The following is a 27,983-nucleotide window of genomic DNA, read 5'->3' on the forward strand; positions in this document are numbered from 1 at the left end:
ACGCGACTCCCTCGCTCCCACCTCCGTCGCCGCCCACCCCGGCGCGCCCCTAGCCTCGTTGGCCGCCCGACCACTCCCCGGCTTCGAGGGGCGGGGCGAACCTAGCGGTCACGCGCGCGGGCGACGGAGGGGGCGTGGCCGCGAGCGCGCGCGGGCGACGGAGGGGGCGTGTCCGGCGGGCGGCGGCGGCGGCGGCGGCGGCGGCGGCGCGGGCCGGGTGCGCGGCGCAGCGTCCTGTGGTGGAATGTGCGGCTCCCGCGAGCTCGCCGCGCAACAACAGATCGAGAGTCGCCGAGGCCCGGGGCCCGAGACCCGAGTGGCGGCAGCGACGGGGACGGCAGATCGAGGGCCGGCGGCTTGAGTAGACTGTCTCGTCTCAGTCCTGGGCCTTCGCGGTCCTTGACGGCCCCGGCGCCTAACTTTTCTCCCCTCTCCCGAAACTCCAGCAACAAAGAAAAGTAGTCGGAGCAGGAGCGGCGGCGCAGGCCCGAGCGCCCCCCGGGAGCCGAGGACGGCGAGTGAGGCGCGCGCGGGGCCGGGGGGCCGCGGGCGTGGGGAGGGCCGGGCGGCGGCGGGGAGGGGAGGGCGCGGAAGGACGCGGCGCGAGGCGCTGTCCAGGGCTGATTTGCAGATACAGCGGCTGCGGCGAGTGCTGCCGCGCCCGGCGGGGGCGGGGGCGGGGGCGGGCGGAGTCGGGTTACAGCGCGGCGGGCCCGGGGGCTGGGCCGGGGGGCGCCGGTGCGGAGCGGCCCGTCTCCGGGACCCCTCCTCAGCCGAGGCCCGGCCGCCGCCGCCGCCGCCGCCGCCTGTGCACGGGCCGCACGCCTCTCCCGGCCGCGATCTCGGAGGCCGAGCGCGGAGCTGCTCGAGGTCCCCGTCCTGAGACTGGCTCGTGCACCCGGGGGCCCCGGTCCCGCCGCTGCCCCGCGCCCCCTCCCCCAGCCCGTGCCCCCGGCCGGAAGGAGCCGAGCGGCGCGGCCGGGCGCGTTGAGTCAGCCCCGGGGCGCGGGCGGAGTCGCTCGAGGGCTGGACAGCGATTTGGGCGGCGCGGCCGACGGCGCTGGCCCAGCCTGGGCGCGCGTCCCGCCGGGCTCTGTGGGGGAGCGAAGTTCGCAAACTTCCGGGGTGCGGGGGCGGCCCGCGTGGGGCTCCCCGGGGCCCGACGCCTCGGGCGGGGGGGGGGGGCGCCGCCGAGCCTCGTCCGGGGTCCGGGATCGGCGATCGGCGGATCTCGGACCCCTGGCCCCTCGGTAACTTTGCGCCTCTTTCCGGACGCGGGCCCGGGGAGGGGGTGGCAGGCCCGGGAAGACCCGGCCAGCCGACCAGAGGTGCCCCCCTCTGCCGGCCGGCGGAGTCGGGGGGCCGGGGAGGAGCGACGCGACGGCGCGGGGCGGCTCCTCGAGCGGTGGCGAGGGCGTGCGGGGAGCGGGCCGGGCGGAGAGGAAGCGAGAGCGCCCGAGCTCCAAAGGCTGCTTTGTGCTGGGTATTTTGAGAAAATGGCCGAATGCCTATTTCAGCCCGGAATGCCGCCGCCGGGGCCGGCGCGGCGGCGGGGCTCGGAGGAATGGCGTGCTGCTCGGGGGCCCTCGGGCTGGGCTCGCCCGGTCTCACCGGGAAAACCTAACCTCGCGCGCAGGGCGGCGGCCCGGGAGGGGTGGGGGCGCCCGGGACGTGGGTGTCCGGGCGGCGGTCGGAGCCCCGGGCCGGGCGGCGGCGGAACGGCGGGCCCCGCGGTCTGATGGCATTTGCTCACGCTGTTGGTGCGCGTTACTTAACGGGCTCGCGTCTGTTTGTGTGGGTGAAAAGCATTGCCTTGCGTGTGCTCGGCTTTTCTGTGTTTGGCACCTTCCCCTACTTTTCTTCTTCTGATTTGCAAGAGGACACCGAGTCTGATAGGCAGCGCCTCTTCGCCCGCGAAGTAACTTCGTTAAGACAAAACACCCAACTTGTTTTCAAGAAGGTGATCTCGTAATGGCTTCCTCTAGCCAAGTAGGCCAAGTGGAACACAATGCCGAAAGTTGCAGATTGCCCTGTTGAGCTTCAGTACGATGCAGTTGCGGTGTTAGGGAAAAAAAAAATACACTCATTTGTGACGTTTCCAATTATGGGATTTTTAAAATTCTTGCCTTTTAAATTTGGGGTGTCATCAAAAATGGAGAGGTGAAATACTTTGTTCTCAGTAATTTTATTCTTTTGGAGGTAGTTGAGCTAGTCAAGTTCTTAAGAAATTCAACTAAACAATCACTGTAGATTTTCTTCCAGACTCCTTTACCTCCTTTAGGCAAAGAATGATTCCTAGGCTTTCTGGTTCCTACCACTAAACTATTGAAGGACAAAAGTGGGAGGACTGTTTACTACTCTGGTATTATATTGAAAATTTCTTTTTAGTTAGTATAAAAATGAAGATTGCCCCCTACACTCCTGAAAGATATTTTGAGCACTTGCAAGGGCAATGGTAGATCTTCTTGATAACTGAATTATGTTAAAAAAAGTGGTAGGATTTTTTATTTATTTATTTTTGTTTATTTTTTTTGAGTCCGGTCCTGGGGCCTGAACTCTAGGCCTGGGCTCTGTCCCTCAGCTCTTCAGCTCAAGGCTAGCACTCTACCACTTGAGCCACAGCACCACTTCCGGCTTTTTTCTTTTTGTTTATGTGGTGCTGAGTAATCGAACCCAAGACCTCAGGCATGCAGGGCAAGCGCTCTACCACTGAGCCACCTTCCCAGCCCGATTTTTTTTTGTAGATGAGGATTTGATTTGTGAGCGATTTCAGTAAAGAAAATTGAGAATTAATATCTGCCTAACTAATGTTGATACTGGGCACTGTCCCTCAGCTGTTTTGCTGAAGGCTGGCATTCTTATTACTGGAGTCACAGCTCCACTCTGGCTTTTTGGTGGTTAATTGAAGATACAAGTCTCTTGCCCTTTTCTGCCTTGGGCTAGGTTCCAATCAAGATTTATGATCTCAACCTCTTGAGTAGGTAGGATTACAGGTGAAACCTTCCCTAGTTTGTATAATTTCTTTTTTAAAAATTTTTTGTCAGTGTGGACCTTGAACTTTGGGTCTGGGCGCTGTCCCTCAGCTCTTCAACTTAAGACTAGTGCTACTTGAGCCATAGAGCCACTTCCGGCTTTTTCTGCTTATGTGGTGCTGAGGAATCCAGGGCCTCATGCTTGCAAGTCAAGCGCTCTACCACTGAGCCACTTTCCCAGCCCCACTTTTTTTTTTTTCTGTGCCTGTCCTGTGTCTTGAACTAAGGGACTAGGCATTGTCCTTGAGTTTCTTTTGCTCAAGGCTAGTGCTCTACCATTTGAGCTACAGCTCCACTTCCTCCTTTTTGGTAGTTTGGTGGAGATGAGAGTGGCGTAGGGTGACTTTTGGTGGCTTTGAACTGGGATCTTCAGATTGTAGCCTCCTGAGTGACTACAATTGCCTGTGTGAGCCGCCAGCCCCCTGGCTTATCTGTTGCTTTTGTTGTTGTTGTTGGTCATTGGGCCTGCACTCTGGGCCTGGGCGCTGTCCCTCAGCTCTTCAGCTCAAGGCTATCACTCTACCACTTGAGCTAGAGCCACAGTGCCACTTCTGGTTTTTTATGTGATTAACTGGAGATGAGTCTCAGGGACTTTCTTGCCCAGGGTGACTTTGAACTTTGATCCTCAGATCTCAGCCTCCAGAGTAGCTAGGATTATAGGCATGAGCCCCTGGACCCATCCTATTCTGGATCTTGATCATATTCAACCTTGAGTATCCAGAGTTTGTTGTTAGTAGTTATTGAGTCTTATTGAATTTTAGAGATTGTGTTCAATAAGCAGTTGTTTTTGGTCATGAGGAGCCTGAATGATGCTTTTAGTTTTCCTCTTAGAGTTGGTTTTAACAGGTGCTCTTTTGTTTGTTCTTTATTCAGAACGCAATTATGGCTACCCAAGTGATGGGCCAGTCTTCTGGAGGAGGAGGTTTGTTCACCAACAGTGGCAACATGGGCATGGCCTTAACTAATGACATGTATGACTTGCATGACCTCTCCAAAGCTGAGCTGGCTGCCCCTCAGCTTATCATGTTAGCAAACGTAGCCTTAACTGGGGAAGTCAATGGCAACTGCTGTGATTATCTGGTTGGAGAAGAGAGACAGATGGCGGAATTGATGCCTGTTGGCGATAACAACTTTTCAGATAGTGATGGAGAAGGACTTGAGGAATCTGCTGTAATGAAAGGTGAAGCTGATGGGTTAGGAAGCATGGAACTGAGAAGTATGGAGCTTAGTGTTGCAGAACCACAGCCTGTCTTTGAGGCCTCATCAGCTGCCCCTGAAGTCTACAGCTCCACTAAAGATCTTCCTCCTGAAACATCTGGAGCAGAGGACAAATGCAAGAACTCGAAGAGCAAACCCTTTCGCTGTAAGCCATGCCAGTATGAAGCAGAATCTGAGGAGCAGTTTGTGCACCATATCAGAGTCCATAGTGCCAAGAAGTTTTTTGTGGAAGAAAGTGCAGAGAAGCAAGCCAAAGCCAGGGAATCTGGCTCTTCCACTCCGGAGGAGGGAGATTTCTCAAAGGGCCCCATTCGATGTGACCGCTGTGGCTATAATACCAATCGATACGATCATTATACTGCACACTTGAAACACCACACTCGGGCTGGGGATAATGAGCGTGTCTACAAGTGCATCATTTGTACTTATACGACAGTAAGCGAGTATCACTGGAGGAAACACTTAAGAAACCATTTCCCAAGGAAAGTGTACACATGTGGCAAATGCAACTACTTTTCTGACAGAAAAAACAATTATGTCCAACATGTTCGGACTCATACAGGTAAGAGAAGCTTTTTAGTCCATTAAGTTCTATTCTCACTTCTGATTTCTGGTCAGCTTTACTTAAATAGTGCTTCAAAGAGTCTAGATTCCATTACTTACTATTGTGGTGATGTTAGACCTCTTTGTGCTCCATTTTCTTCATGGAGTAGAACATACATTTGTTTGGGGGATTCAATAAAGAAATGAAACATGGGGAGCCCTGAATTATTTAAAAAAAAAAACAGCCACAAGAAGCCTGGCCTTGGTGGCTCACACCTGTGATCCTAGTTACTTAAGAGGCTGAGAATTGAGGTTTGAAAGCAGTCTGGGCAGACAAATCTGAGAGACTTTTTTTGTTGGTTGTGGGGCTTGAACTCTGGGCTTGGGCACTGTCCCTTAAGCTCTTCAGCTCAAGGCAAGGGTTCTACTGCTTGAGCCACAACACCACTTCCGGTTTTTTAGTGGTTTATTGGAGATTCATGGTGGGGGGGGATGGGAAGGGATGGGAAGGGGAAACAAAGGAAGAGGCAACAATGCTTGTTAAGAAATGTACTCATTACCTTGCCCAGGTAATTGTAACTCCTCTGTACAGTATTTTCACAATAAAAAAAATAAAATACAATTAAAAAAAAAGTCTCATGGACTTTCCTACCCAGGCCAGCTTTAACTGCGATCCTCAGATCTCAGCCTCCTGAGTTACTAGGATTACAGGCATGAGGCTCCTGTGCCTGGCTATCTAAGAGACTCTTACTTAGAGTTAGCCAGCTAAAGGCTGGAACTTCAGGTGTGACTCATATGGTAGAGCACCAGTTACATGAGAATCTGAGCTACAGTACCAGCTCAGAAATAAGAACAGACATAAATCTTTTCAGTCCTGGGGATTGCACTCAGGACCTGGGAGCTGTCTCTGATTTTTTTTTTTCTTCTTAAGGCTAGGACTACCACTTGAGCCAAAGCTCCAGTTCAGCTATTTTTGATGGTTAATTGGAAATCTGTCTCATTTCCCTTTCATGTCTTTGCTGGCTTTGAACTGTGATCCTAAGATCTTAGCTTCCTAAGTAGGCTGGATTACATTCACAAACCACCAGTGCCTGGCTTGTCCATAAGACATCTTACTAGTGTGCTTCCTCAAATATATAGTGTAACATCTTGCGATATTAGATAGATTGCATGTCCCAAAATTTGACTGCTTTTAAGTTTGTGGATCTATGTGATAATGACTACTAACACGCACTGTAGTTTCACAGTGGAATTGAGAGCTTATTTATTTATTTATTTTGCCAGTCCTGAGACTTGAACTCTGGGCATGGGCACTGTCCCTGAGCTTCTTTTTGCTCAAGGCTAACACTTTACCACTTGAGCCACAGCACTACTTCTGGCTTTTTATGTTTTTGTGGTACTGAGGAATCAAATCCAGGACTTCATGTATGCTAGGCAAGCACTCTATCTCTAACTCACATTCCTAGTTCCAGGAGAGCTTAGACAGACAAGAAAACCCAATGATGAATCTTACATAGTGCATTTAATAGAGCACTCAAGCTTAAAACACTTGACTTATGGCATAGTCTCTAAGTGGAACAACTTGTCTTTCTCATCAAATGATAGAAATGTGAGAAGTTAGTTTGGAAAGAGAGTGGAATTACCACTCATCCAAGCCAGTTTCCTAAAAAAGCACACATGTGGAATACAGAATCCCTTTTCTGACAAGAAACAATTATGTTTAGCATATTCCAGTGCACATAGGTCAAAGAGGACCTATGTAATCCATAAGTACAACTCTGTCAAGAACTGAGGGTTGTTAGAGAGTGGAGCCCAACTGTAGAACACATGCCTGTGGCCCTGGGGTCTACTCCTGGAACCAAAAGGAAACATTTTGGAACTTGTAAGTATATGAAAAATTATAAAGAAAAAGGGAAATGTCATTTTTCAGGAAAATGGATGCACTTGGAGAACCTTAGTGTAATGAGCCAAATTCAAGTTAAATAGTGTGTTTTCACTCATACGTAGAAGCTAGATTTTAAGATATACATAATCATGGACATGTACATATATATAGATCTGTATGCATAAATGTATATGTGTGTTAAATATATGTATATAATGTGTTATATATAGATCACACACATAGAGCATAACTAATGATAAGACTGTAAATGGAAGGAGGAGCCTGGTACTGGTGGCTCTGGTATGTAATCCTAGCTACTCAAGGGGCTGAGTTCTGATGATCGAGATTTGAAGCCAGGCTGGACAGGAAAGTTTCTACTAGATTTTTTTTTTTTTTTTTTTGCCAGTCCTGGAGCTTGAACTCAGGGTCTGGGCACTGTCCCTGAGCTTCTTTGCTGGAAGCTAGCACTCTACCACTTGAGCCACAATACCACTTCCAGCTTTTTATGTTTATGTTGTAGTGAGGAATCAAACCCAGGACTTCATACAAGCTAGGCAAGCATCCTACCACTAAGCCACATTCTCTAAGCCCTCTATAAGACTCTTGTCTCTAGTAGGGAATGTAGCTTAGTGGTAGAGTGCTTGCCAATAGCATGCATGAAGCCCTGGGTTGGAGTCTTCAGTACCAAATAAATGGAAAAAGTCTGGCAAAAAACAACAACAAAAATCCTCACAAAAAACCTCTTTGTCTCTGGGCTGGGAAGGTGGGTCAGTGGTAGAGTGCTTGCCTTGTATGCATGAGGCCCTAGGTTCAATTCCTCAGCACCACATAAGAAAAAGCTGGAAGTGACACTGTGGCTCAAGTGGTAGAGCTCTAGCCTAAGCTGAGGAGCTGAGGGACAGCACCCAAGCCCAGAGTTGAGGCCAAAACAAAACATAAAAACCTTTGTCTCCATTAAGCTACCAAAAAAAACCTGGAAATAGAGCTGTGGCTCAAGTGATAGAGTACCAGCTAAGGGACAGAATCCAGGCCCAGAAAAACAAAAACCCTCATCAGCCAAACCTGGGATGGTAGGAGAGAGAAAAAGATGGAGGGTAAATAAGTTAGAAATATCCTGCAAATATGTATGAAGATGACTTAAGGAACTTCTCTGAAAGCTGTTAATCACTAGGCAGGGGTGGGAGTTATAGTACCTTGTGGGTGAATAACATGGATGTGGTCTAGGTAGTTTGTTCACATGTATGAAAATAGAACAATGAAACCTGATGAGATTTTTTGTTGTTGTTGAACTCTGGGCCTGGGTGCTGTCCCTCAGCTCTTCAGCTCAAGGCTAGGGTCCTACCACTTGAGCCCACAGCGCCACTTCCGGCCCTTTCTGCTTATGTGGTGCTGAGGAATTGAACCCAGGGCCTCATGCATACTAGCAAGCACTCTACCACTAAGCCACATTCCCAGCCCTTGAGATTGTTTTGAGAGGAGTGTGATAAGAGAAAGGATACAGGGTGAGGGTGATTGTATACATTGTATGCATGTATGGAAATTTAACTGTGAAACTCCATTTGTACAACAAATGTAATCTAATTTAAACTGAAAAATTTGGAGTACTTGTCTAGCAAGCGTAAAGCCCAGAGTTCAAACATCAGTACTGATCAAAACAACAAAAAAACCCTCAAAACAACAAAAAAATTTTACAATTTCAGACTAAGAACAAAAGTGAAGACAAATTGTCAATATCAGGAATGAGAAGGAATATTACCAAACCCTACAGGGATTAAAAGGATAAATAAGCAAAGTAAGATAATTGTGTCAGGTCATAGATTGAGTTCTAGTGTGCATGTAGACTTATCTGAATATTCGCCCTCAACCATTTTCTTTGTTTCTTTTCTGAGGGTTGGTTTTTATTTATTTTTGGTGCCAATACTGGGGTTTAAAATCAGGGTCTGGTGCTGTTCCTGAGCTTTTTCACTTAAGGCTAACACTCTATCATTTGAGCCTCACCTCCATTTCTGGCATTTTGATGGTCAATTGGAGATAAGAGGCAGGGGACTTTCCTGCCTGGACTGGCTTTGAACTGTGATCTTCAGATCTCAGCCTCCCGAGTAGCTAGAATTGTAGGTGTGAGTTTTTGTTTTTGTTTGCTCAAGTTTTGAGGCTTCACCTCAGGTTGTGTGACTGTCCTTGAGATTTTATGCTCAAAATTGGTGTTCTACCTACCACTTGAGCCACAGCTCCAGTTCTGGCTTCTTTCAGAGATGAGTGTTCATGGACTTTCTTGCCTTGGACTGGCTTTGAACTGATCATTAGATCTCAATTTTCTGAATAGGTAGAATAGCTAGGATTATAGGTTTGAGCCTACTAGCCCCCCCCCCCCCCTTTTTTTTTTTTTTTGGATCCAGTCGTGGGGCCTGAACTCTGGGCCTGGGCGCTGTCCCTCAGCTCTTCAGCTCAAGACTAGCATTCTACCACTTCAGCCACAGTGCACTTCCGGCTTTTTTCTTTTTGCTTATGTGGTGCTGAGGAATCGAACCCAGGGCCTCATGCATGCAAGGCAAGTGCTGTATCACTGAGCTACCTTCCCAGCCTTGGCTTTTTTCTTTTTGCTTATGTGATGCTGAGGAATTGAACCCAAGGCCTCATACATGCAAGGCAAGCGCTCTACCACTGAGCCACCTTCCCAGCCCCCTAGGGTGGTTTTTATTCAGTGTGTAGAAGCTTTTCATAGTCAGCCTCTACTCTGTTTTTTTTTTTTTCCATTTATTTTTTGGGTCCGGTCGTGGGCCTGAACTCTGGGCCTGAGGGCTGTCCCTCAGCTCTTCAAGACTAGTGCTCTACCACTTGAGCCACAGAGCCACTTTCAGCTTTTTCTGCTTATGTGGTGCTGAAGAATCAAACCCAGGGCCTCATGCATGCAAGGCAAGCACTCTACCACTGAGACACCTTCCCACTTTTTTTTTTTTTCCAGTCTTGGGGCTTGAACTCAGGGCCTGAGCACTGTCTCTGAGTTTTTTTTTTTTTTTTTTTTGGTTGTGGGGCTTGAACTCTAGGCTTGGGTGCTGTCCCTGAGCTCTTCAGCTCAAGGAGAGCGCTCTACCACTTGAGCCACAGCTCCACTTCCTGTTTTTGAGTGGTTTATTGGAGATAAGAGTCTCACGGACTTTCCTGTCCGGGCTGGCTTTGAACCGAGATCCTCAGATCTCAGCCTCCTGAGTAGCTACCGGCGCCTGGCTGTCTCTGAGTTTGTTTTGCTCAAGGCTAGCACTCTGCCACTTGAGCCAGAGTGCCATTTCCGACTTTCTCTGTTTATGTGGTGCTGTGGGGTCAAACCCAGGGCTTTATTCATGCTAGGCAAGCACTCTGCCACTAAGCCACATTCTCAGCCCAATACTTTTTGTTGTTTGTTGTTTGTGGGGCTTGTACTGTGGGCTTGGACGCTAAAATGGGTAGAACCCTCACCTTGAGGGTTCTAAAGGTCTTTAGCTCAAGGTGAGGGTTCTACCCATTTGAGCCACAGCACCACTTCAGGTTTTCTGGTGATTAATTGGAGATAAGAGTCTCACAGAGTTTCCTGCCTGGGCTGGCTTTGAACTCTGATCCTCAGATCTCAGCCTCCTAAGTAGCTAAGGTTACAGGCGTGAGCCACTGGCACCTGGTTTTCTTTCCTTTTCTTTCTTTTTTTTTTTTTTGTCGTTCATGGGGTTTGAACTCTGAGCCTGAGCACTGTTCCTCAGCTCTTCAGCTCACTGGCTTTCAGTACTTATTATTTTTTTTTTTTTTTTAATTTTTATTGTGAAAATCCCGTACAGAGGGGTTACAATTACATGGGCAAGGTAATGAGTACATTTCTTATCAAGCATTGTTGCCTCCTCCTTTGTTTCCCCTTCTTATTCCTTTCCATCCTCCCTTCCCCCCCTACTCCCTGCCCCAATACTTATTTTTTGATAGGAAGTTTGTATCCTGGGCCATGAGATTGCCAGGGCAGAGCTATACCACTTGAGCTATACCTTGCCCTCTTTATTTTGTTTTAGGAGATAGTCTTCTTAACTTGGCCAGTACTGGCCTTGAACTTTGCCTCCTACCTGTGTCCTCCCTTTTCCCAAAAGCTGGGATTATATTATGTTATATATTATATAGCTGTGTACTAACACACCCATTCTAATTTAGTAGCTGTTGTGTGTGTGTGTGTGCCAGTACCAGAGCTTGAATTCAGGGCTTTAAGCTCTTCAGGTGATTTTTGCTCATGGCTGGTGCTTTGCTTCTTGAACTGCACTTCTAGTCCAGCTTTGTTGCTGGACTTTTCTGTCCAGGCTGGCCTTAAATCTTTATCTTCAGAAGAGTAGATAGGATTACAGGTGGATTTCCCTTGCCTTGCTAGAATAGTTTCTTTGGGTACTCGTGGGGCTTGAACTCTGGGCCTTGGTGCTGTCCCTGAGCTCTTAGCTTAAGGTGAATGCTCTACCACTTAAGCCACAGTGCCACTTCTGGTTTTCTGGTGGTTTGTTGGAGGTAAGAGTCTCATGGACTTTCCTGTTCCAGGACCATGGTCCTTAGATCTCAGCCTCCTTAGTAGCTAGGATTACAGGTGTGAGCCACTAGCACCTGGCTTTAAACATTTTTTTTATTGTTATGGTAATATACAGAGGGGTTACAGTTACATAAGTCAGGTAAAGAGTATCTATGCCAGTCTTGAAGAATTTAAAGCCCATTGAAGAAACAGCCTCTATTGTAGTATGTGCTTAGAGAGGAAAACTAAAGATTTGAAAGCCTGAAACAGTGGACTAAGGTGACATATAAGTATTATCCAAAGATTAAAGTGTATCATGCTACACAGAAATGGAGGGACAAAAGTGAACAAATGCATCAGTGGTGCTCACTAGACGCTATGTTGAAAACAAACTATACAACTTGTGGGTGGGAGGGAAAAATGGGAGAACTGAAGGAAGGGGTTGTCTAAAAAGAAATGTACACTTTACTTGACTTAATGTAACTTTAACCCCTTTGTACATCACTTTTATAGTAACAATAAAAGCATACCATTCTATAGGAAATCATGGTGAGGTGTTTGCCAGAGATCACTTTCTTTCAAGATGACCTTTTTAATAAAAAATGGTTAATTTTTTGGTTTTAATATTAGTGCATAATTGCTTTTTTTTTTAATTTTTGGACTATAAGTCTGGGCATTGTCCCTTGGCTTTTTTACTCAAGGCTGGTGTGCTACCACTTGAGCCACATTTCCACTCCCAGCTTTTTGTTAGTTAATTGGAGATAAGAATCTCAAGGACCAGGGCTGGGAAGGTGGCTCAGTGGTAGAGCGCTTGCCTTCCATGTCTGAGGCCCTGCGTTCGGTTCCTCAGCACCACATAAGCAAAAAGAAAAAAGCCGGAAGTGGCGCTGTGGCTCAAGTGGTAGAGCACTAGCCTTGAGCTGAAGAGCTGAGGGACAGCACCCAGGCCCAGAGTTCAGGCCCCATGACCGGACCCCCCCCCCCCCCAAAAAAAAAAAAAAAAAAAAAAAAAAGAATCTCAAGGACCTTCCTGTCTAGGCTGGCTTCAAACCCCAATCTTCAGATCTTAGCTTCTGGAGTACTAATGTAGGCAAGACACGGACTCTGGACTTAATAAATTAAAGAATCTTTTTGACCAGGCACCAATGGCTCAGGCCTATAATCCTACCTATTCAGGAGGCTGACATTGAACCAAAATCCTCAGATCTCTCCTGAGTAGCTAGTATTATAGGCGTGAGCCACCAGGCTTGTTTCTACTTCTTGGCTGTCATGAATAATGATGTTGTGAACAATCACCTGTAAGCTTTATAGATATACCTTTTTATTTCTCTGAGGTTTATTTTTTTGGGTGCAATTGCAGGACTATGACATCTGTTTATACTGATGCTTAACTTTTCTGGAACTGCCAGATTTTCTGGACCATTTTTTAATTCTACCATCAGTGTATGAGGTCTATACCTCCTATCCTCATCAATACTGTTAGTATGCCTGTTTGCAGTCATCCTGGTAGATATGAAATCTTCACCTTACTATATGGTTTCTTTTTCCTTTGTGGTTTTGATAGGCATTTTTTCTTTATTCCTTATCCAATTAGGAGATTCATCGGCCATCAGTATCTTTACAGAAAATATTAACGTGATTTAATTATTTTAATCCTGCCATAGCTTGAAGTAGAGTACCCACTAATGGTCATGGAGTCATTGTGGGGAATGCTCTGGCTCATCACCATTCTTTTTCTAATGACATCTTTTTGTTGTTCCATTATATTAGATACATGATAGTGTCTAGTGCATGTGCCTCCCCCTTCCCCTTGGGATATGATCAAGCTCAGACCTGATCACACCACTAAAATACTTTACCACTGGATGTTGGAGCTCAATCCTGTAACCCTAGCTACTCAGGAGGCTGAGATGTGAGGTCTGCAATTCAAAGCCAGCTTGGGCAGGAAAGTCTTCGAAGAGACTCTTATCTCCAATTAACTACCTAAACAAAACAACCCTGGAAGTGGAGCTGTGGCTCAAGTGGTAAAGTGTTAGTCTTGAGCAAAAAGCAGTTCATAGCACAGTTTAAGCCCCAGGGATGGCACCAAAAATAAAAAGGAAAGAACATAACTTATTTTCATAGGTGGGGAAGCTGAATTGTTAAGTAATTTGCTCAATGTCATAATTACTATTTTGTGGCAAGAGTAGATAATGGTTTCATTAAAAAAAAACAAAAAACTATTTGTGGTTCACAGCCCATAACAAAAGAAAAAAAAAAGTGTATGTGTATACACATGCCCACATACACACAGGTCCTGCCTTTGAGAATTAAACTTTTTTTCCCCTTTGAGATAGGGCCTCTTACTGTAGCACAGTTTGGCCTTGCACTTGTCTTCCTGTCTCAGCCTTCTGAGTTCCAGGGTAGAGGCATGTAATTGTTACAGTGCTAATTAAATTCGTTAGTACTGCATCACTGACCTATAAACTTCATTTGCTCTTGGTCTATAAGGCTTTATAATTTAATATGGATGACCTACCTATTTCATAAATGTTGCCTCCACTATGTGAATTTTTAGCTTATAGCAATACCACTATCACTCATGTTCTGACCAACAATTTTAAATGATAGATTCGTCATTAATTAACTTAATTATTTTCTTCTACTGGAAATTGAACTCAGTACCTTCACGCATGGTTGGCAGGTTTTCACTCAGTCCAGATTCATTCATTCTTTCTTTTTTTTTTTTTTTAAATTTACTTTATTGTTATTATAGAGGTGATACATAGAGGGGTTACATTTATGTGAGTCAGGTAATGAGTACATTTTCTGCTACACAGTGTCATGTGTTCCCTCCTTCTCTCCCAGATTATTTATTTATTTATTTTTTGGGTCCGGTTGTGGGGCCTGAACTCTGGGCCTGTTCATTGTCCCTCAGCTCTTCAGCTCAAGGCTAGCGCTCTACCACTTGAGCCACAGTGCCACTTCCGGCTTTTTTCTTTTTGCTTATGTGGTGCTGAGGAATCGAACCCAGGGCCTCATGCATGCAAGGCAAGTGCTCTACCACTGAGCCACCTTCCCAGCCCATTTTTTTTATCTTTATAAATAAATAATCTGGGAGCCCTTTTTTTTTTTAAATTTTTTTTTTTTTATTGTAAAGATACTATACAGAGGGTTACAGTTACATGAGTGAGGTAATGAGTACACTTCCTCTTGAACATTGTTACCCCCTCCATTGTTTTCCTCCTACCATCCCCTCCCTCGCTCCCTTCCCCGAGGTTCTTTTTTTTTTTTTTTTTTTATTGTGATTAATTGATTACATAATTTCAAAGTCACAAGTTCATTCTAACTTTTTTTTATCTTTATAAATAATCTGGGAGGGCTGGGAAGGTGGCTCAGTGGTAGAGCACTTGCCTTGCATGCATGAGGCCCTGGGTTCGATTCCTCAGCACCACATAAGCAAAAAGAAAAAAGCCGGAAGTGGCGCTGTGGCTCAAGTGGTAGAGCGCTAGCCTTGAGCTGAAGAGTTGAGGGACAACGCCGAGGCCCTGAACTGGACCCAAAAAAAAATTACTCAAAGCCGGGCGCCGGTGGCTCATGCCTGTAATACTAGTTACTTAGGAGGCTGAGATCTGAGGATCTTGGTTCAAAGCCAGCCTGGGCAGGAAAGTCCTTGAGACTCTTATCTCCAATAAACAACTAGAAAACCTGAAGTGGCGCTGTGGCTCAAGCGGTAGAGTGCTTGCCTTGAGCTGAAGAGCACAGGGACAGCGCCCAAGCCCAGAGTTTAAGCCCTATCACTGACCAAAACAAAAAATTACTCAAAATATAGCATCAGGAAACATCTGTTTTTTTTGGTGCTGGAGTTTCAACTCAATACCTTGAAATTGCATAGAGTATGCTCTGTCATTAAGATACATCCCTAAGCCTAGCACTGGTGGCTCACACCTGTAATCCTAGCTACTCAAGATGTTGAGATCTGTGGATTGCAGTTCAGAGCCAGCCAGGGTAGGGAAGTCTGTGAAATTCTTATTTCCAGATTAGCCACTGAAAACTGGAAGTGGAGCTGTATGGTTCAAATTTGGTAGAGGCTAGTCTTGAGCAAGGGCTCAGGGACAGTGCCCAGGCCCTAGCCAAGGGAAATTCTAGTTAAATAAATGTTATTATTCCTTGAAGCCAGATCTGAGTCCATTCAGGTGTTCATTTCATTGTGGAGGCTTAGGTTAGGAGAATCTTCAGATGAAAGCCCTATCCCAGAAAAACCACAAAGACAAAACAAACTCTCCTGAATACTCTGTGAAAATAGCATCTCAATGTAATGTGTAGCATCATTGAAAATAGGACAAAGAGAATTTAGAAAGCTAATGATGTCAGCAGAGTTGAACCCATGTAGTTATATAAATTCTAAAGTAAATAATTTATTTTGTTCTGCTTTATTTTCTTTTTTAAATTGTGATTAAGTGATTACATAATTTCCCAAATTTCACAGTATTGTGGAATAGTGATGCTCAGTAAAAAGTCACAAACACATTCTAACTTTCATGGAGCAAATTGTCTATCACGGTCTATAACATTTATGAGTTCTATGAGCTTTGCCATACAGTTATTTCTTCCACATTGGGTGGTATGTACATTTCTTTTGTTTTGCATAGCATCAGCTGTTCCCTCTTTCCCATTTGTTCCCTCCCTCCCATCGCTGCCATTAAGTTGCTTAGTTCATTTTGGTCAGTGCCCTGTTGTTCTGCTTTATTTTCAAGAAAGAGAGCTGGGTGCTGGTGCCTCACTTCTGTAATCTTTGTCAGGAGGTGGAGATCTGAGGATCACAGTTCAAAGCCAGCTTAGGCAGAAAGTCTATGTGACCTTCATTTCTTATTAACCAGTAAAAATCAAAAGTGGAGGTGTGGCTTAATTGTTAAAATGCCAGCTTTTAGCGAACAAGCCAAAAGCCAACCCAAAAGTCAAGTGATGTTGGGAGACCCTGATTTCAAACTCCCAATACTAGAACACCCTTCCCCCTCCCCTCCGGAAAAAAAGACGAAAGGGTCTTGCTGGCAAAGCAGTCTTAGATGGCTTTGAATTTGCCTCTGTGATTATAGGCATGAGCTACCACCTCTGCTAATCATTTGCATTTCTAATACATTGTAAAAGACCTAGTCTGGTGGCCCCAGTGGCTCAAGCCTATAGCCCTTGCTTCTTGGGAAGCTGAGATGTGCGAATGGAGGTTTGAGGCCAGCCTGAACTTATCTCCAGTTCATTAGTAGAAAGCCTGTAGTAGAGGTATAACTCAGGTGGTTGAGTGCCAGCCATAGGTGAAAAAACTGCATGAGTGAGAAGCCCTGCATTCAGGGCCAGTACCTGTACAACAAACTAAACCCCCAAATCTTGTGCTGTCAGAGATAAGAAAAAAGAGTAACTTAGTTAAAAAAGTGTTTATTACTGATTATTGTTGCATTGTTAATAATCTTTTCGCAGGAGAACGCCCATATAAATGTGAACTTTGTCCATATTCAAGTTCTCAGAAGACTCATCTAACCAGACACATGCGCACTCACTCAGGTTGGTAAGAAATTGGGACTGTATTTTTTTTTTTTTTTGGTCAGTTGTGGGGCTTGAACTCTGGGCCTGGCTAGAGCTCTACCACTTGAGCCACAATGCCACTTCCGGTTTTCTGAGTTGTTTATTGGAGATAAGAGTTTCATGTACTCTCCTGCCCGGGCTGGCTTTGAACGGTGGCGATCCTCAGATCTCAGCTTCCTGAGTAGCTAGGATTGATTACAGGTGTGAGCCACCTGCCCCTAGCAGGACTGTATTTTACTTTTATTTTTTGGGTCCGGTCCTGGGGCTTGAACTCTGGGCCTGGATGCTGTCCCTCAGCTCTTCAGCTCAAGGCTAGCGCTCTACCACTTGAGCCACAGTACCACTTCCAGCTTCTTTCTGCTTATGTGGTGCTGAGGAATCTAACCCAAGGCCTCATGCATGCGAGGCAAGCACTCTACCACTAAGCCAACTTCCCAGCCCCAGGACTGTATTTTTTGTTGTTGTAAACTGCCATTATGAAGTAGTTGCCTCCTGTCTTAATGCCTCTCCCCCCTTGTTTTGGTTGTGCTAGGGATTGTCTTTGTTCTATCCTGTACATCCAGTCCACCACTGAGCTGCAGCTGTAGCATAGGAAGTTCTATGTCTGGAACTGAGCCATTCATTTATGGCTTTCTTTCAGTATAATTTTGAAACTGATCGAAGGTTCTAAGAATATATTAATACAGAGCTATATTTAAAAGCAAGTTGTTATACCAGGTATGGCATTCCATGACTCATCTCAGCACTTAGGGTATTGTGGCTAGGAGGAACCAGGAGCTTGAGATCAGCATGGCAGTATACAAAAAGTCTCAGGCCTGTCTGGGCCATATGACAAAAACCTATTTTATCCCTCATCTCTCTGCAGTCCTTCCTCCTTAGCCTGTTACACGAATGAACTTCTTAGTTGTCTACCTTGGTTTCCTTGACTACATACTTAATATGTTAATGAAAGGCATTTCTTCTGAATTTCCTGAGCTTATATACTTGAACTTAACCTCTCTTTCCTCTCTTCCTTTCCTGTCCTGACCTGTCCTGTCCTGTCCTAGGCTTGAACTCAGGGCCTGGACATTGTCTCTGAGCTTCCTTTTCTTAAGGCTAGCATTGTACCACTTGAGCCACAGCACCAACTTCTGACTTTTTCTGTTTATGATACTGAGGAATCTAACCCAGGGCTTCATGCATGCTAGGCAAGCACTCTTATCACTGAGCCACATTCCCAGCCCCGAATCTCACATTACTGCTTTTATGTGCTTTCCTGAGAGCATTCTCCAAAAGGTACCTTGGAATCTTTATTATTATTATTATTATTGGACTGTTGTACAGCATCAGACATGATCCCTATCAACAAAGTCTGGGTGGCATCTGTGCAGTTAGTGCTGTGATGAGTGAGCTTTTGCTTAGCATGGGCAAGGATGAGTTAACTCATTTTAGTCTTTATAACTGTGTTGTGTAAATTCAATGTGGTGAGAAATAAGGCCATTTTCCTTTGTGGAATGTCTTCTTTTTTGGTTATGTCTACTTGCTTTCTCATGATGTCATTTAGCTTTTCTTCTGTTCCTTTTTTTTTTTTTTTTTGCCAATATGACGCTTGAACACAGAGCCTGGGAACTGTTCCTGAGCTTCTTTTGCTCAAGGTTAGCACTCTACCCCACAGTGCTACTTCTGGCTTTTTCTGTTTATGTGGAACTGAAGACTCGAACCCAGGGTTTCATGCATGCTAGGCAAGCACTCTACCACTAAGCCACATTCCCAGCCCTCTTTTGTTTCTTTAAACTTATAAACTGGAGATTAAATTTTTGATGCTTGCCCTGGGAGACTCAGTTGAAGTCACATCTAGTTGAGTGTTTTTTATGGGCTTGAACTCAGACTCTCTGTCTTGGATTATTTGCATGCTACTTTTTTTTTTTTTTTTGGTCGGTCATGGGGCTTGAACTCTGGGCTTGGGCACTGTCCTCGTGCTCTTCAGCTCGAGGTGAGCGCTCTACCCCTTGAGCCACAGCACCACTTCTGGTTTTCTAGTGGTTTATTGGAGATAAGAGTTTGATGAACTTTCCTGCCTGGGCTGGCTTTGAACTGTGATCCTCAGATCTCAGCCTCCTGAGTAGGTAGGATTATAGGCGTGAGCTACCAGTGTCTAGCTTTGCATATTACTCTTAACTCTACCACTTGAGCCACATCTCCACTTCCAGTTTTTTTTTTGAACTCTGGGCCTGGGTGCTGTCCCTCAGCTCTTCAGCTCAAGGCTAGTGCTCTACCACTTGAGCTACAGCGCCACTTCCTTTTTTTTTTCTAATTGGAGATAAGACTCTTGGTTTTATCTGCCCAGGCTGTCTTCCATCCTTTGTATTCACTATCAGCTTTTGAGTAGCTTTGATTACAGGCCAGGACCACCTGCAATAGTTTTATTTGGGTTTGCTAAGTGTTGGCTGGAATTTTGAATTGTGTGTGTGTGTGTGTGTGTGTGTGTGTGTGTGTGTGTGTGTGTGTGTGTGTGTGTGTGTGTGTGTGTGTGTGTGTGTGTGTGTGTGTGTGTGTGTGTGTGTGTGTGTGTGTGTGTGTGTGTGTGGTCAGTTGTAAGACTTGAACTCAGGGCCTGGGTGCTATCTGTGAGCTTTTTTGCTCATAGTTAGTGCTTTCAGCCACAGGGCCACTTCCAGGTTTCTTGTGGTTAATTGGCGATAAGAGTCTCAGAGACTTTCCTGCCCTGGCTGGTTTTTGAACCCCGAATATCAGATCTCAGCCTCCTCAGTAGCTAGGGTCACAGGCGTGAGTCACTAGAAGTGGTGCTGTGGCTGAAATGGTAGAGTGCTCTCCTTGAGCTGAACTGCTGAGGGACAGTGCTTAGGCCCAAAGTTTAAGCCCCACGGTAAAAAAAAGCGTGTTTGCCTAGCATGCATGAAGCGCTGGGTTTGATTCCTCAGTACCACAGATACAAAGGATGCCAGAAGTGGCACTGTGGCTTTCAAGTGGTAGAGTTCTAGCCTTGAGCAAAAGAAGCTCAGGGATAGGCCCTGAGTTCAAGGCCCAGGATTGCCCCCCCCCCCCCAAAAAAAAAGGATTAGCTACTTCTGTGTATAAGTATGTTGAATTTTCAGCTTTTGCTAGGTGCTGGTGGCTCATGACTGTAGTCCTAGCTACTCAGGAGACTGAGATCTGAGGATTGAAGGTTCAAAGCCTGCCCGGCAGAAAAGTCCATGAAACTCTTTATCTCCAATAAACCACTAGAAAACTGGAAGTGACACTGGGCCCAGGCCCAGAGTTCAAGCCTGATGACAAAAAAAAAAAAAAGCTTTTATGACATTTCCAGTCATGTGTATACTTTAGATGTATTTCTTTTTTTTATTTTTTTGGGTCTGGTCGTGGGGCCTGAACTCTGGGCCTGAGCGCTGTCCTTCAGCTCTTCAGCTCAAGGCTAGCATTCTACCACTTGAGCCACAGCACCACTTCCGGCTTTTTTCTTTTTGCTTATGTGGTGCTGAGGAATCGAACCCAGGGCCTCATGCATGCAAGGCAAGCGCTCCACCACTGAGCCACCTTCCCAGCCCTAGATGTATTTCTTTTTTAATTAGCCTATATTAGTTGTATAAGGAGTTGGGTTCATTGTGGTATTTTCACATATGCAGTGTGTCGCATCAACTTCACCCCCTCTATCACCCTCCTTTACCTCCTTAAAACAACCTCAACAGGTTTCATTGTTGCTTTTTTTTTTTTTTTTTTGTCGGTTGTGGGGCTTCGAACTCTGGCTTGGGCGCTATCCTTGTGCTCTTCAGCTCAAGGCGAGCGTTCTACCGCTTGAGCCACAGCACCACTTTCAGTTTTCTAGTGGGGGAGGGATGGGGGGGGCAGTTTATTGGAGATAAGAGTCTCACGAACTTTCCTGCCTGGGCTGGCTTTGAACCGTGATCCTCAGATCTAAGCCTCCTTAGTAGCTAGGATTACAGGCGTGAGCCACCGGTGCCTGGCTCATTGTTATGTTTTCATATATGCAAATAATAGAGACTGCCTGTATTCATCCCCATTCACTCCTCCTTTGCTAGCCCAACCCCCTCCTGCTTGTACCTATCCTCCAACAGATTCCCTTTTAATAGAACTTGCTGACAGAATTTGCAATAAAGTGAGATGGGTTATATCTGATTGGGTTGTGTGGAGTTATCTGGGGGTGTTTTCTCTGTTGCTCAGCTCAGTCTGTCTTGTTTTTAGAGATTAGGCTCTGTTAGATTTATTAAATTAATACATTTTAGACAAAGTAACAGTCTGTGTGGTCCCCTGCGCACCCCCCCTGGGGGGGGGGGGGCTTGAATTCTGGGCTTGGACATTGTGCCTGAGCTTTTGCTCAAGGCTAGCACTCTACCGCTTGAGCCATAGCACCACTTCTGGCTTTTTTTTTTTTTTGGGTCCGGTCATGGGGCCTGAACTCTGGGCCTGGGTGATGTCCCTCAGCTCTTCAGCTCAAGGCTAGCGCTCTACCACTTGAGCCACAGTGCCACTTCCGGCTTTTTTCTTTTTGCTTATGTGGTGCTGAGGAATCGAACCCAGGGCCTCATGCATGCAAGGCAAGCGCTCTACCACTGAGCCATCTTCCCAGCCCACTTCTGTCTTTTTCTGTTTATGTGTTACTGAGGAATCCAACTCAGGGCTTTATGCATGCTAGGCAAGCACTCTACCACCAAGCCACATTCCCAGTCCCAAAATGACAATTTGAAACCACATTGGTCTTTTGGTTACTTGGAGCCTTTCTTACCACAAGTTGGGCTTCCCAGGCCATACTAGGGAGGAACCACACTACTGGTTTGATAATAGAGCATTGCATATTGGTGAAAATGCAGAGACACCATCCTATCAAGTTGGCTAGTCATTTTATTACCATTTCTGCCTAATAAATTTGAGGTGTCTTAGTACTCGATACTGACATCCTCAAGTTTCTTTTCCAAATCTTCATGGAGAAGCTGTCATAAAGAGTTATGTCCAATCTTGCCCCCCCCCCCCCCCTTCCCCTTGGAGTGGGAAAGTTGTATACTCAGCCCTTCCTGCTTGCTAGGCTGGTGGAGTGTTCTACTATTGAGCTCAGTAGTACATATGAGAGAGAACTTTTTTGTTAAAAGCTAGTGCTCTACCACTTGAACAGCAGCTCCACTTCTGTTTTTTTTGTTTTGTTTTGTGTGTGTGTATTTTAAAGTGAGATTAGTCTCTTAGACTTTTCCTGTTAAGGCTGTTTTTTTTGTTTTGTTTTGTGTGTGTGTGTGTGTGTGTGTGTGTTTTAAAGTGAGATTAGCCTCTTAGACTTTCCTGTTAAGGCTGGCTTTGATCCAGGATCCATGCATCTCAGCCTTCTGAGTAGCTAGTAGCTAGGATTACAGGTGTGAGCCACTGGCACCTGGTTCAAAATATTATTATTTTTTTTTTTTTTTTTTTTGGTTGGTCGTGGGGCCTGAACTCTGGGCCTAGGTGCTTTCCCTGAACTCTTTAACTCAAAGCTAGTGCTCTATCACTTGAGCCACAGTACCTCTTCTGGTTTTCTGGTGGTAAATTGGAGATAAGGGTTTCATGGACTTTCCTACCTGGGCTGGCTTTAAACCCTGATCCTCAGATCTCAACCTCCTTAGTAGCTAGGATTTCAGGCGTGAGCCACCAGTGCCTGCTTTTTTGGGTCCGGTTGTGGGGCCTGAACTCTGCGTTGGGCACTATCTCTTAAGGCTAGCGCTCTACCACTTGAGCCACAGCGCCACTTCCAGCTTTTTTTCCCCCTGCTTATGTGGTGCTGAGGAATCTAACCCAGGGCCTCAGGCATACAAGGCAAGCGCTCTACCACTGAGCCACCTTCCCAGCCTTGCTTTTTTTTTTTTTAATGTTGGTTGCATGGCTTGAACTCTGGGCTTGGATGCTGTCCCTCAGCTCTTCAGCTCAAGGAAAGCACTCTACCACTTGAGCTATAGCACCACTTCCGATTTTCTGGTGGTTTATTGGAGATAAGAGTTTCACGGACTTTTCCTGCCGGGGCTGGCTTTGAACTGCGATCCTCAGATCTCAACCTCCTGAGTAGCTAGGATTATAGGCGTGAGCCACTGGCGCCCGGCTTTTTTTTTTTTTTCCAGTCCTGTGACTTGTACTCAGGGCATGGGCACTGTCCCTGAGTTTCTTTTCCTCAAAGCTAACACTGTTCCACTTGAGCCACAGCGCCACTTCTGGCTTTTTCTGTGTGTGTGCTACTGAGGAATGGAACCCAGGGATTCATGCATGTTAGGCAAGCACTCTACCACTAAGACACATTCCCTGCTCCTTGAAATTAATTTTTTTATTACTATAAAAGTGATGTACAGTTACACAAGTCAGGTAAAGAGTATTCTTTTTGGACAGTGTCACCCCTTCCCTCTATGACTATTTTCTAATTGTGTAACATCTACGTGGGTTTGCTGAATCTTTATGAAAAACTTTTATGATATGAATTTGAGAATGTTCGAGAGATAAATTTTCATAAATGTCAATTTCCATTTCTCTACTATGCATTCCATTGGACCAGTGGGGTATGGATACCATTTGGTAATATTTTGCTAAAATGTGATCTAGATGGGTATGTATTGAGGTAGAATGTGTTATTCTTATCTTTCTAAGTGTGGGGGTGGGGGTGGTTCTGGTTTTATGTGTATCTGTAATTTTGTTTGGTTTGGTTATGTTACATACCATATCTATTTGTATTTTACTATCTAGTTTGTTCATTGTATGGAAAAGATGAGAGGAGGAAAAGAATAAAATTTTCTGAATAATTGCCTTGGGTACCTTTTTATTATCCCTCTATTAAACAGCAGCTCTGGGTTGGAAAACCTTGCTGAGTGAATGAAACTTACCTGTTATGGTCCATAAAAGGGTTATTCAGTACCAAAAAAAAAAAAAGTCTTTTATTTCTTTTGTTCCCTCAGGGTAAAGCACAGTTTAAAAATTTTTTGTGCCTTGGGCCTGAGAGCATATATAGCCCAACATGAAAGATATTTCTCTCAAGATTTACCTTAAAAGTGGATGGGAATTTTCTTTTTCTTTTTTCTTTTTCTTTTTGTCGGTCATAGGGCTTGAACTCTGGGCCTGGGTGCTGTCCCTCAACTCTTGAGCTCAAGGCTAAAGCTCTGCCACTAGAGCCACAGTGCCACTTCCAGCTTTTTCTGCTTATGTGGTGCTGAGAAATAGAACCCAGGGCCTCATGCATGCAGGGCAAGCACTCTACCACTGAGTGAGCAACCTTCCCAGCCTTGGGAATTTTTTTTGTTACATTCCCATTTGTATACCTAAACATGAGGGATTATTATACTGTTTTCTCTGAGCCTCAGATAACATTCAGTGTCCAGATGAACTTTGTTTTTGTTTAGTCATGGGGCTTGAACTCTAGGCCTGGGCCCTGTCCCTGAGCTCTTCAGATCAAGGTGAGCGCTCTTCATTTGGGCCACAGCGCCACTTCCAGTTTTCTGGTGGTTAATTGGAGATGAGACTCATTGCCTTTCCTGCCGGGCTGACTTTGAACCCCTATTCTCAGATTCAGCCTCCTGAGTAGCTAGGATTATAGGCGTGAGCCACCAGCGCCCAGCTTCCAGGTGAACTTTGCCACCAAGTCTGTATTTTCCACTGTTCTTTACTAGTTCATCAGAGTTTAGCTTGAACTTCTCTGAAGAGGATCGTTGGCTGGGACAGTTATTCCTCTGCTTGATTTGAGAATCAGTGTTAAGGGATAAAAATAGTTATACAAATAAATATGGTAAATGTAACGTGCATGATGCAGCCTTTTCAACAAATTGTCTTTGTGGTTATTTTATATTTTTGATTTCTGAAGTATATTTTAATCTTGGATTTACCTTTTATACTGTTTTCTAACACCTCTTGTTCACCTTCAGGTGAGAAGCCATTTAAATGTGATCAGTGCAGTTATGTGGCCTCTAATCAACATGAAGTTACCCGCCATGCAAGACAGGTTCATAATGGGCCTAAACCTCTTAATTGCCCTCACTGTGATTACAAAACAGCAGATAGAAGCAACTTCAAAAAACATGTAGAGCTACATGTTAACCCACGGCAGTTCAATTGCCCTGTATGTGACTATGCAGCTTCCAAGAAGTGTAACTTACAGTATCATTTCAAATCAAAGCATCCTACTTGTCCTAACAAAACAATGGATGTTTCAAAAGTGAAACTAAAGAAAACCAAAAAACGAGAGGCTGACTTGACTGATAATAATGTTACCAATGAAAAATCAGAATCAGAGCAGACAAAAGCAAAGGGAGACATGGCTGGAAAGAAAAATGAAAAACCTGTAAAGGTGGAGAAAAAAGAGAAAAAGCCTTCTAATAATGTCTCAGTGGTCCAAGTCACTACCAGAACTCGCAAATCCACAACAGAGACTAAAGACGTGGATGTGCACCCAGGAAATAATTTGGAAAAATCCTGTAAAACCAAGAAAAGCAAAAGAAAGATGGAAGCCGAAGTCCATTCCTTGCATGATCCTGTGAATGGGGAGGGACCTGTGATGAAAAAGAAAAAGAAATCAGAAAGCAAATCCAAAAATAGTCAAGAAGTGCCAAAGGGTGATGGCAAAATGGAGAATAAGGAGGAAAATAAGAAGCAAAATACCTCCATGAAAAAAAGCTCAAAGAAGAAATCTCTGAAAAGTAAATCAAGTAAAAAGAGTAAGTCTACCTTGAAGGAGGCCGTACAGAAGGGGTCTGCTCAGACAGAGGTTCCTCAGATGGAGCCTGCCCTGAAGAGGCCTGCTCAAATGGAGAGTCAGATGGAACTGACTCCTCTTAAGGATTCTGCTCAAGTGGAGGTGGCTGAGAAGGAGTCGGCTCAGATGGAAGTGCCTCTTCCCAAGGAGCCTGCCCACCTGGAGGTGACTGAGAAGGGGTCGGCTCAGATGGACGTGCCTCTTCCCATGGAGCCTGCCCACCTGGAGGTGACTGAGAAGGGGTCGGCTCAGATGGACGTGCCTCTTCCCATGGAGCCTGCCCACCTGGAGGTGACTGAGAAGGGGTCGGCTCAGATGGACGTGCCTCTTCCCATGGAGCCTGCCCACCTGGAGGTGACTGAGAAGGGGTCGGCTCAGATGGAAGTGCCTCTTCCCATGCAGGCTGCCCACCTGGAGGTGGCTCAGATGGACGTGCCTCTTCCCATGCAGCCTGCTCGCCTGGAGGTGACTGAGAAGGAGTCGTCTCAGATGGAAGTGCCTCTTTCCATGGAGCCTGTTCAGATGGAGGTGATTTCACCTGAGGCTGTTCCCATGGAGCCCGAACAGATGGAGGTTGTTCAGGAGTTGGCTCAGACAGAGCCTCTTCATCCCATTGAGCCGCCTTTCCAGATGGAGGTGGTTTCCAAACGGTCATCTCCCAGAAAAGACAATAAAAAGGAAAAGTCCAACATTCAGAGTGAAATGGCACGACAGGAGCAAGTCCTTATTGAAGTTGGCTTAGTGCCTGTTAAAGGTAGCCAACTTGTAAAGGAAAATGCAAGCACACAGGATCTCTTAGCACCATTGTCATCACTTCCAAAGGAAAACATAAGAGAAGAGTTAAAAGACCAAAAACTATCCTCTGAAGGTGAAGAAAATAAAGAAGCCCTTCTACAAAAAGAAGGAATCGAAGAGGCGAATAAGAATCCAACTGATCTTGCTGCTTCCAAGGAATCTACCAGTGTTTCATCCAGTGAACAAAACTTGAGTATGACAAGTGGTGAAACTTCAGATGACAAATATAAGACTGACTCAGCTGTGACGTGTGAGAAGGAAATGAACACTGAACAGAACACAACAGAGAATGCCCCTGGTAAAGACCCAGCTGGTGAAGAATCATTGTGTCTTCCAACGGAAGAATGCCAGGCAGTGTCTGATACAGCTTTGGCTTCACCTCCTGTTACTGTGGCAGTAAATGATACTCAGGAAATTGATGAAGATGAAGGCATCCACAGTCACGATGGAAGTGACCTAAGCGACAACATGTCAGAAGGGAGTGATGACTCTGGATTACACGGAGCTCGGCCTGTTCCACAAGAAACTAGTACAAAAAGTCCAAAGGAAGCTTTGGCAGGCAAAGTGGCTGAGGGAGATTTTGTTTGTATCTTCTGTGATCGTTCTTTTAGAAAGGAGAAAGATTACAGCAAACACCTCAATCGCCATTTGGTTAATGTGTACTTCCTTGAAAAAGCAGCAAAAGGGCAAGAGTAATTAAACTTTGGACTAGGTTGCATTTCTTAGTAAGATCTTGCAGTTTTTAAACTTCATTTATGGGAGTAAGCAAACTTACTAAGATTGCTTTAATTAGTGACCAGTATCAATTTTTAAGTGACATTCTTTTCCTTAGGACTTTATGTGTATCTGTTGATTTTTAGCAAATCTAATGGAGTTAATGTAATGAAACCAAGCAGATACCTAAATCTTAGCCATACTTAGCCAGTTGAAGTGAGAAAGCCAGCATGTTATATAGCATTCTATTGCTTTGTCCAGTTACTTGTCATTTTTTGTCTTCTCTTTTACTTTACTTTTAGTTTCTTGTTGTCCTTGATAAGAATTGGCTTAATAGCAAATTACTTGAAGAATTTGCCTGCTTTATGTAAAATTAGCACTTTAAGATTTCTTTAGAAATGAAAAAGGTATTTACGTTGAAGAAAAATGCTCCCAATAGTGGATGTTGTTATCAGTCCAGGTATTTACTTCCTGAATTTTGATCTTATTTCATGTTCATATGTTAATCATCTTTATAAAACAGTGATTTGGGTGGGATTTGTTGGGGGGGTGCTTTAATGGCTTAAAATGTTGCACATTGTTTTTTTTTTAACCTATGCAGTTAAATTTTTTTTCTAGAATAGCATTTGTGTGAACAGTAACACTTTATACATATATATATATATACATATATATATATATGCATGTTTATTTTTTTTCCTCTTTGGGAAGGGATGTTTTCAGGCTTGTTTGCAAAAGGGCAGTTATTTTCTTTGAGGCTTTTTTTGTTTTTGGTTTTTTTTTTTTTGCAGAATAATAGTGTGTGAAAGTTTGTGAGCAGATGAAACCTGAATATGCAGGTTCGATTGATTTTGATCTTCACCTTTTATATCTATGCCAGAATATGTTTCACCATGTTATTTATTTTGAATGGATATAGTAAATTCACAGCTTATTTGATTTTGCAACAAACCACTAGGTTCCACATTGAATTTTTATCTCCAATATCAACCATTAGAATTTGAGCCTTTTCTGACACAGTTACTTTTTTTTTGGGGG

General features: G+C 45.0%; 1 protein-coding gene across 2 annotated transcripts; it reads left to right on the forward strand.

Annotated features, from left to right (window-relative positions):
- The first annotated feature begins 218 nt into the window (after positions 1 to 218).
- Rest (RE1 silencing transcription factor) lies at positions 219 to 27,982 on the forward strand. 2 transcript variants are annotated; one of them, XM_042678302.1, is made up of 4 exons: positions 219 to 518; positions 3,906 to 4,812; positions 16,631 to 16,714; positions 24,610 to 27,982. In XM_042678302.1, the coding sequence occupies exons 2-4, from the start codon at positions 3,915 to 3,917 to the stop codon at positions 26,925 to 26,927; spliced, it is 3,300 nt and encodes a 1,099-aa protein (XP_042534236.1). In that variant the 5' UTR covers positions 219 to 518; positions 3,906 to 3,914; the 3' UTR covers positions 26,928 to 27,982. The 2 variants fall into 2 exon arrangements, with proteins under 2 accessions (XP_042534236.1, XP_042534237.1); XM_042678303.1 differs by lacking the exon at positions 219 to 518 and adding an exon at positions 1,194 to 1,250.
- The last annotated feature ends 1 nt before the right edge of the window (position 27,983 follows it).

This window comes from Dipodomys spectabilis, unplaced genomic scaffold, assembly GCF_019054845.1.
Source record: "Dipodomys spectabilis isolate Male_0828 unplaced genomic scaffold, ASM1905484v1 ptg000043l, whole genome shotgun sequence".
Lineage (NCBI taxonomy): Eukaryota > Metazoa > Chordata > Mammalia > Rodentia > Heteromyidae > Dipodomys > Dipodomys spectabilis.

Excerpts from the sequence above, each read along its gene's own strand:
- Rest (XM_042678302.1), top strand. The coding sequence starts at position 3,915 with ATGGCTACCCAAGTGATGGGCCAGTCTTCTGGAGGAGGAGGTTTGTTC. Across the intron at positions 4,813-16,630 it reads ACATGTTCGGACTCATACAG|GAGAACGCCCATATAAATGT; the intron begins GTAAGAGAAGCT and ends ATCTTTTCGCAG. Across the intron at positions 16,715-24,609 it reads ACACATGCGCACTCACTCAG|GTGAGAAGCCATTTAAATGT; the intron begins GTTGGTAAGAAA and ends GTTCACCTTCAG.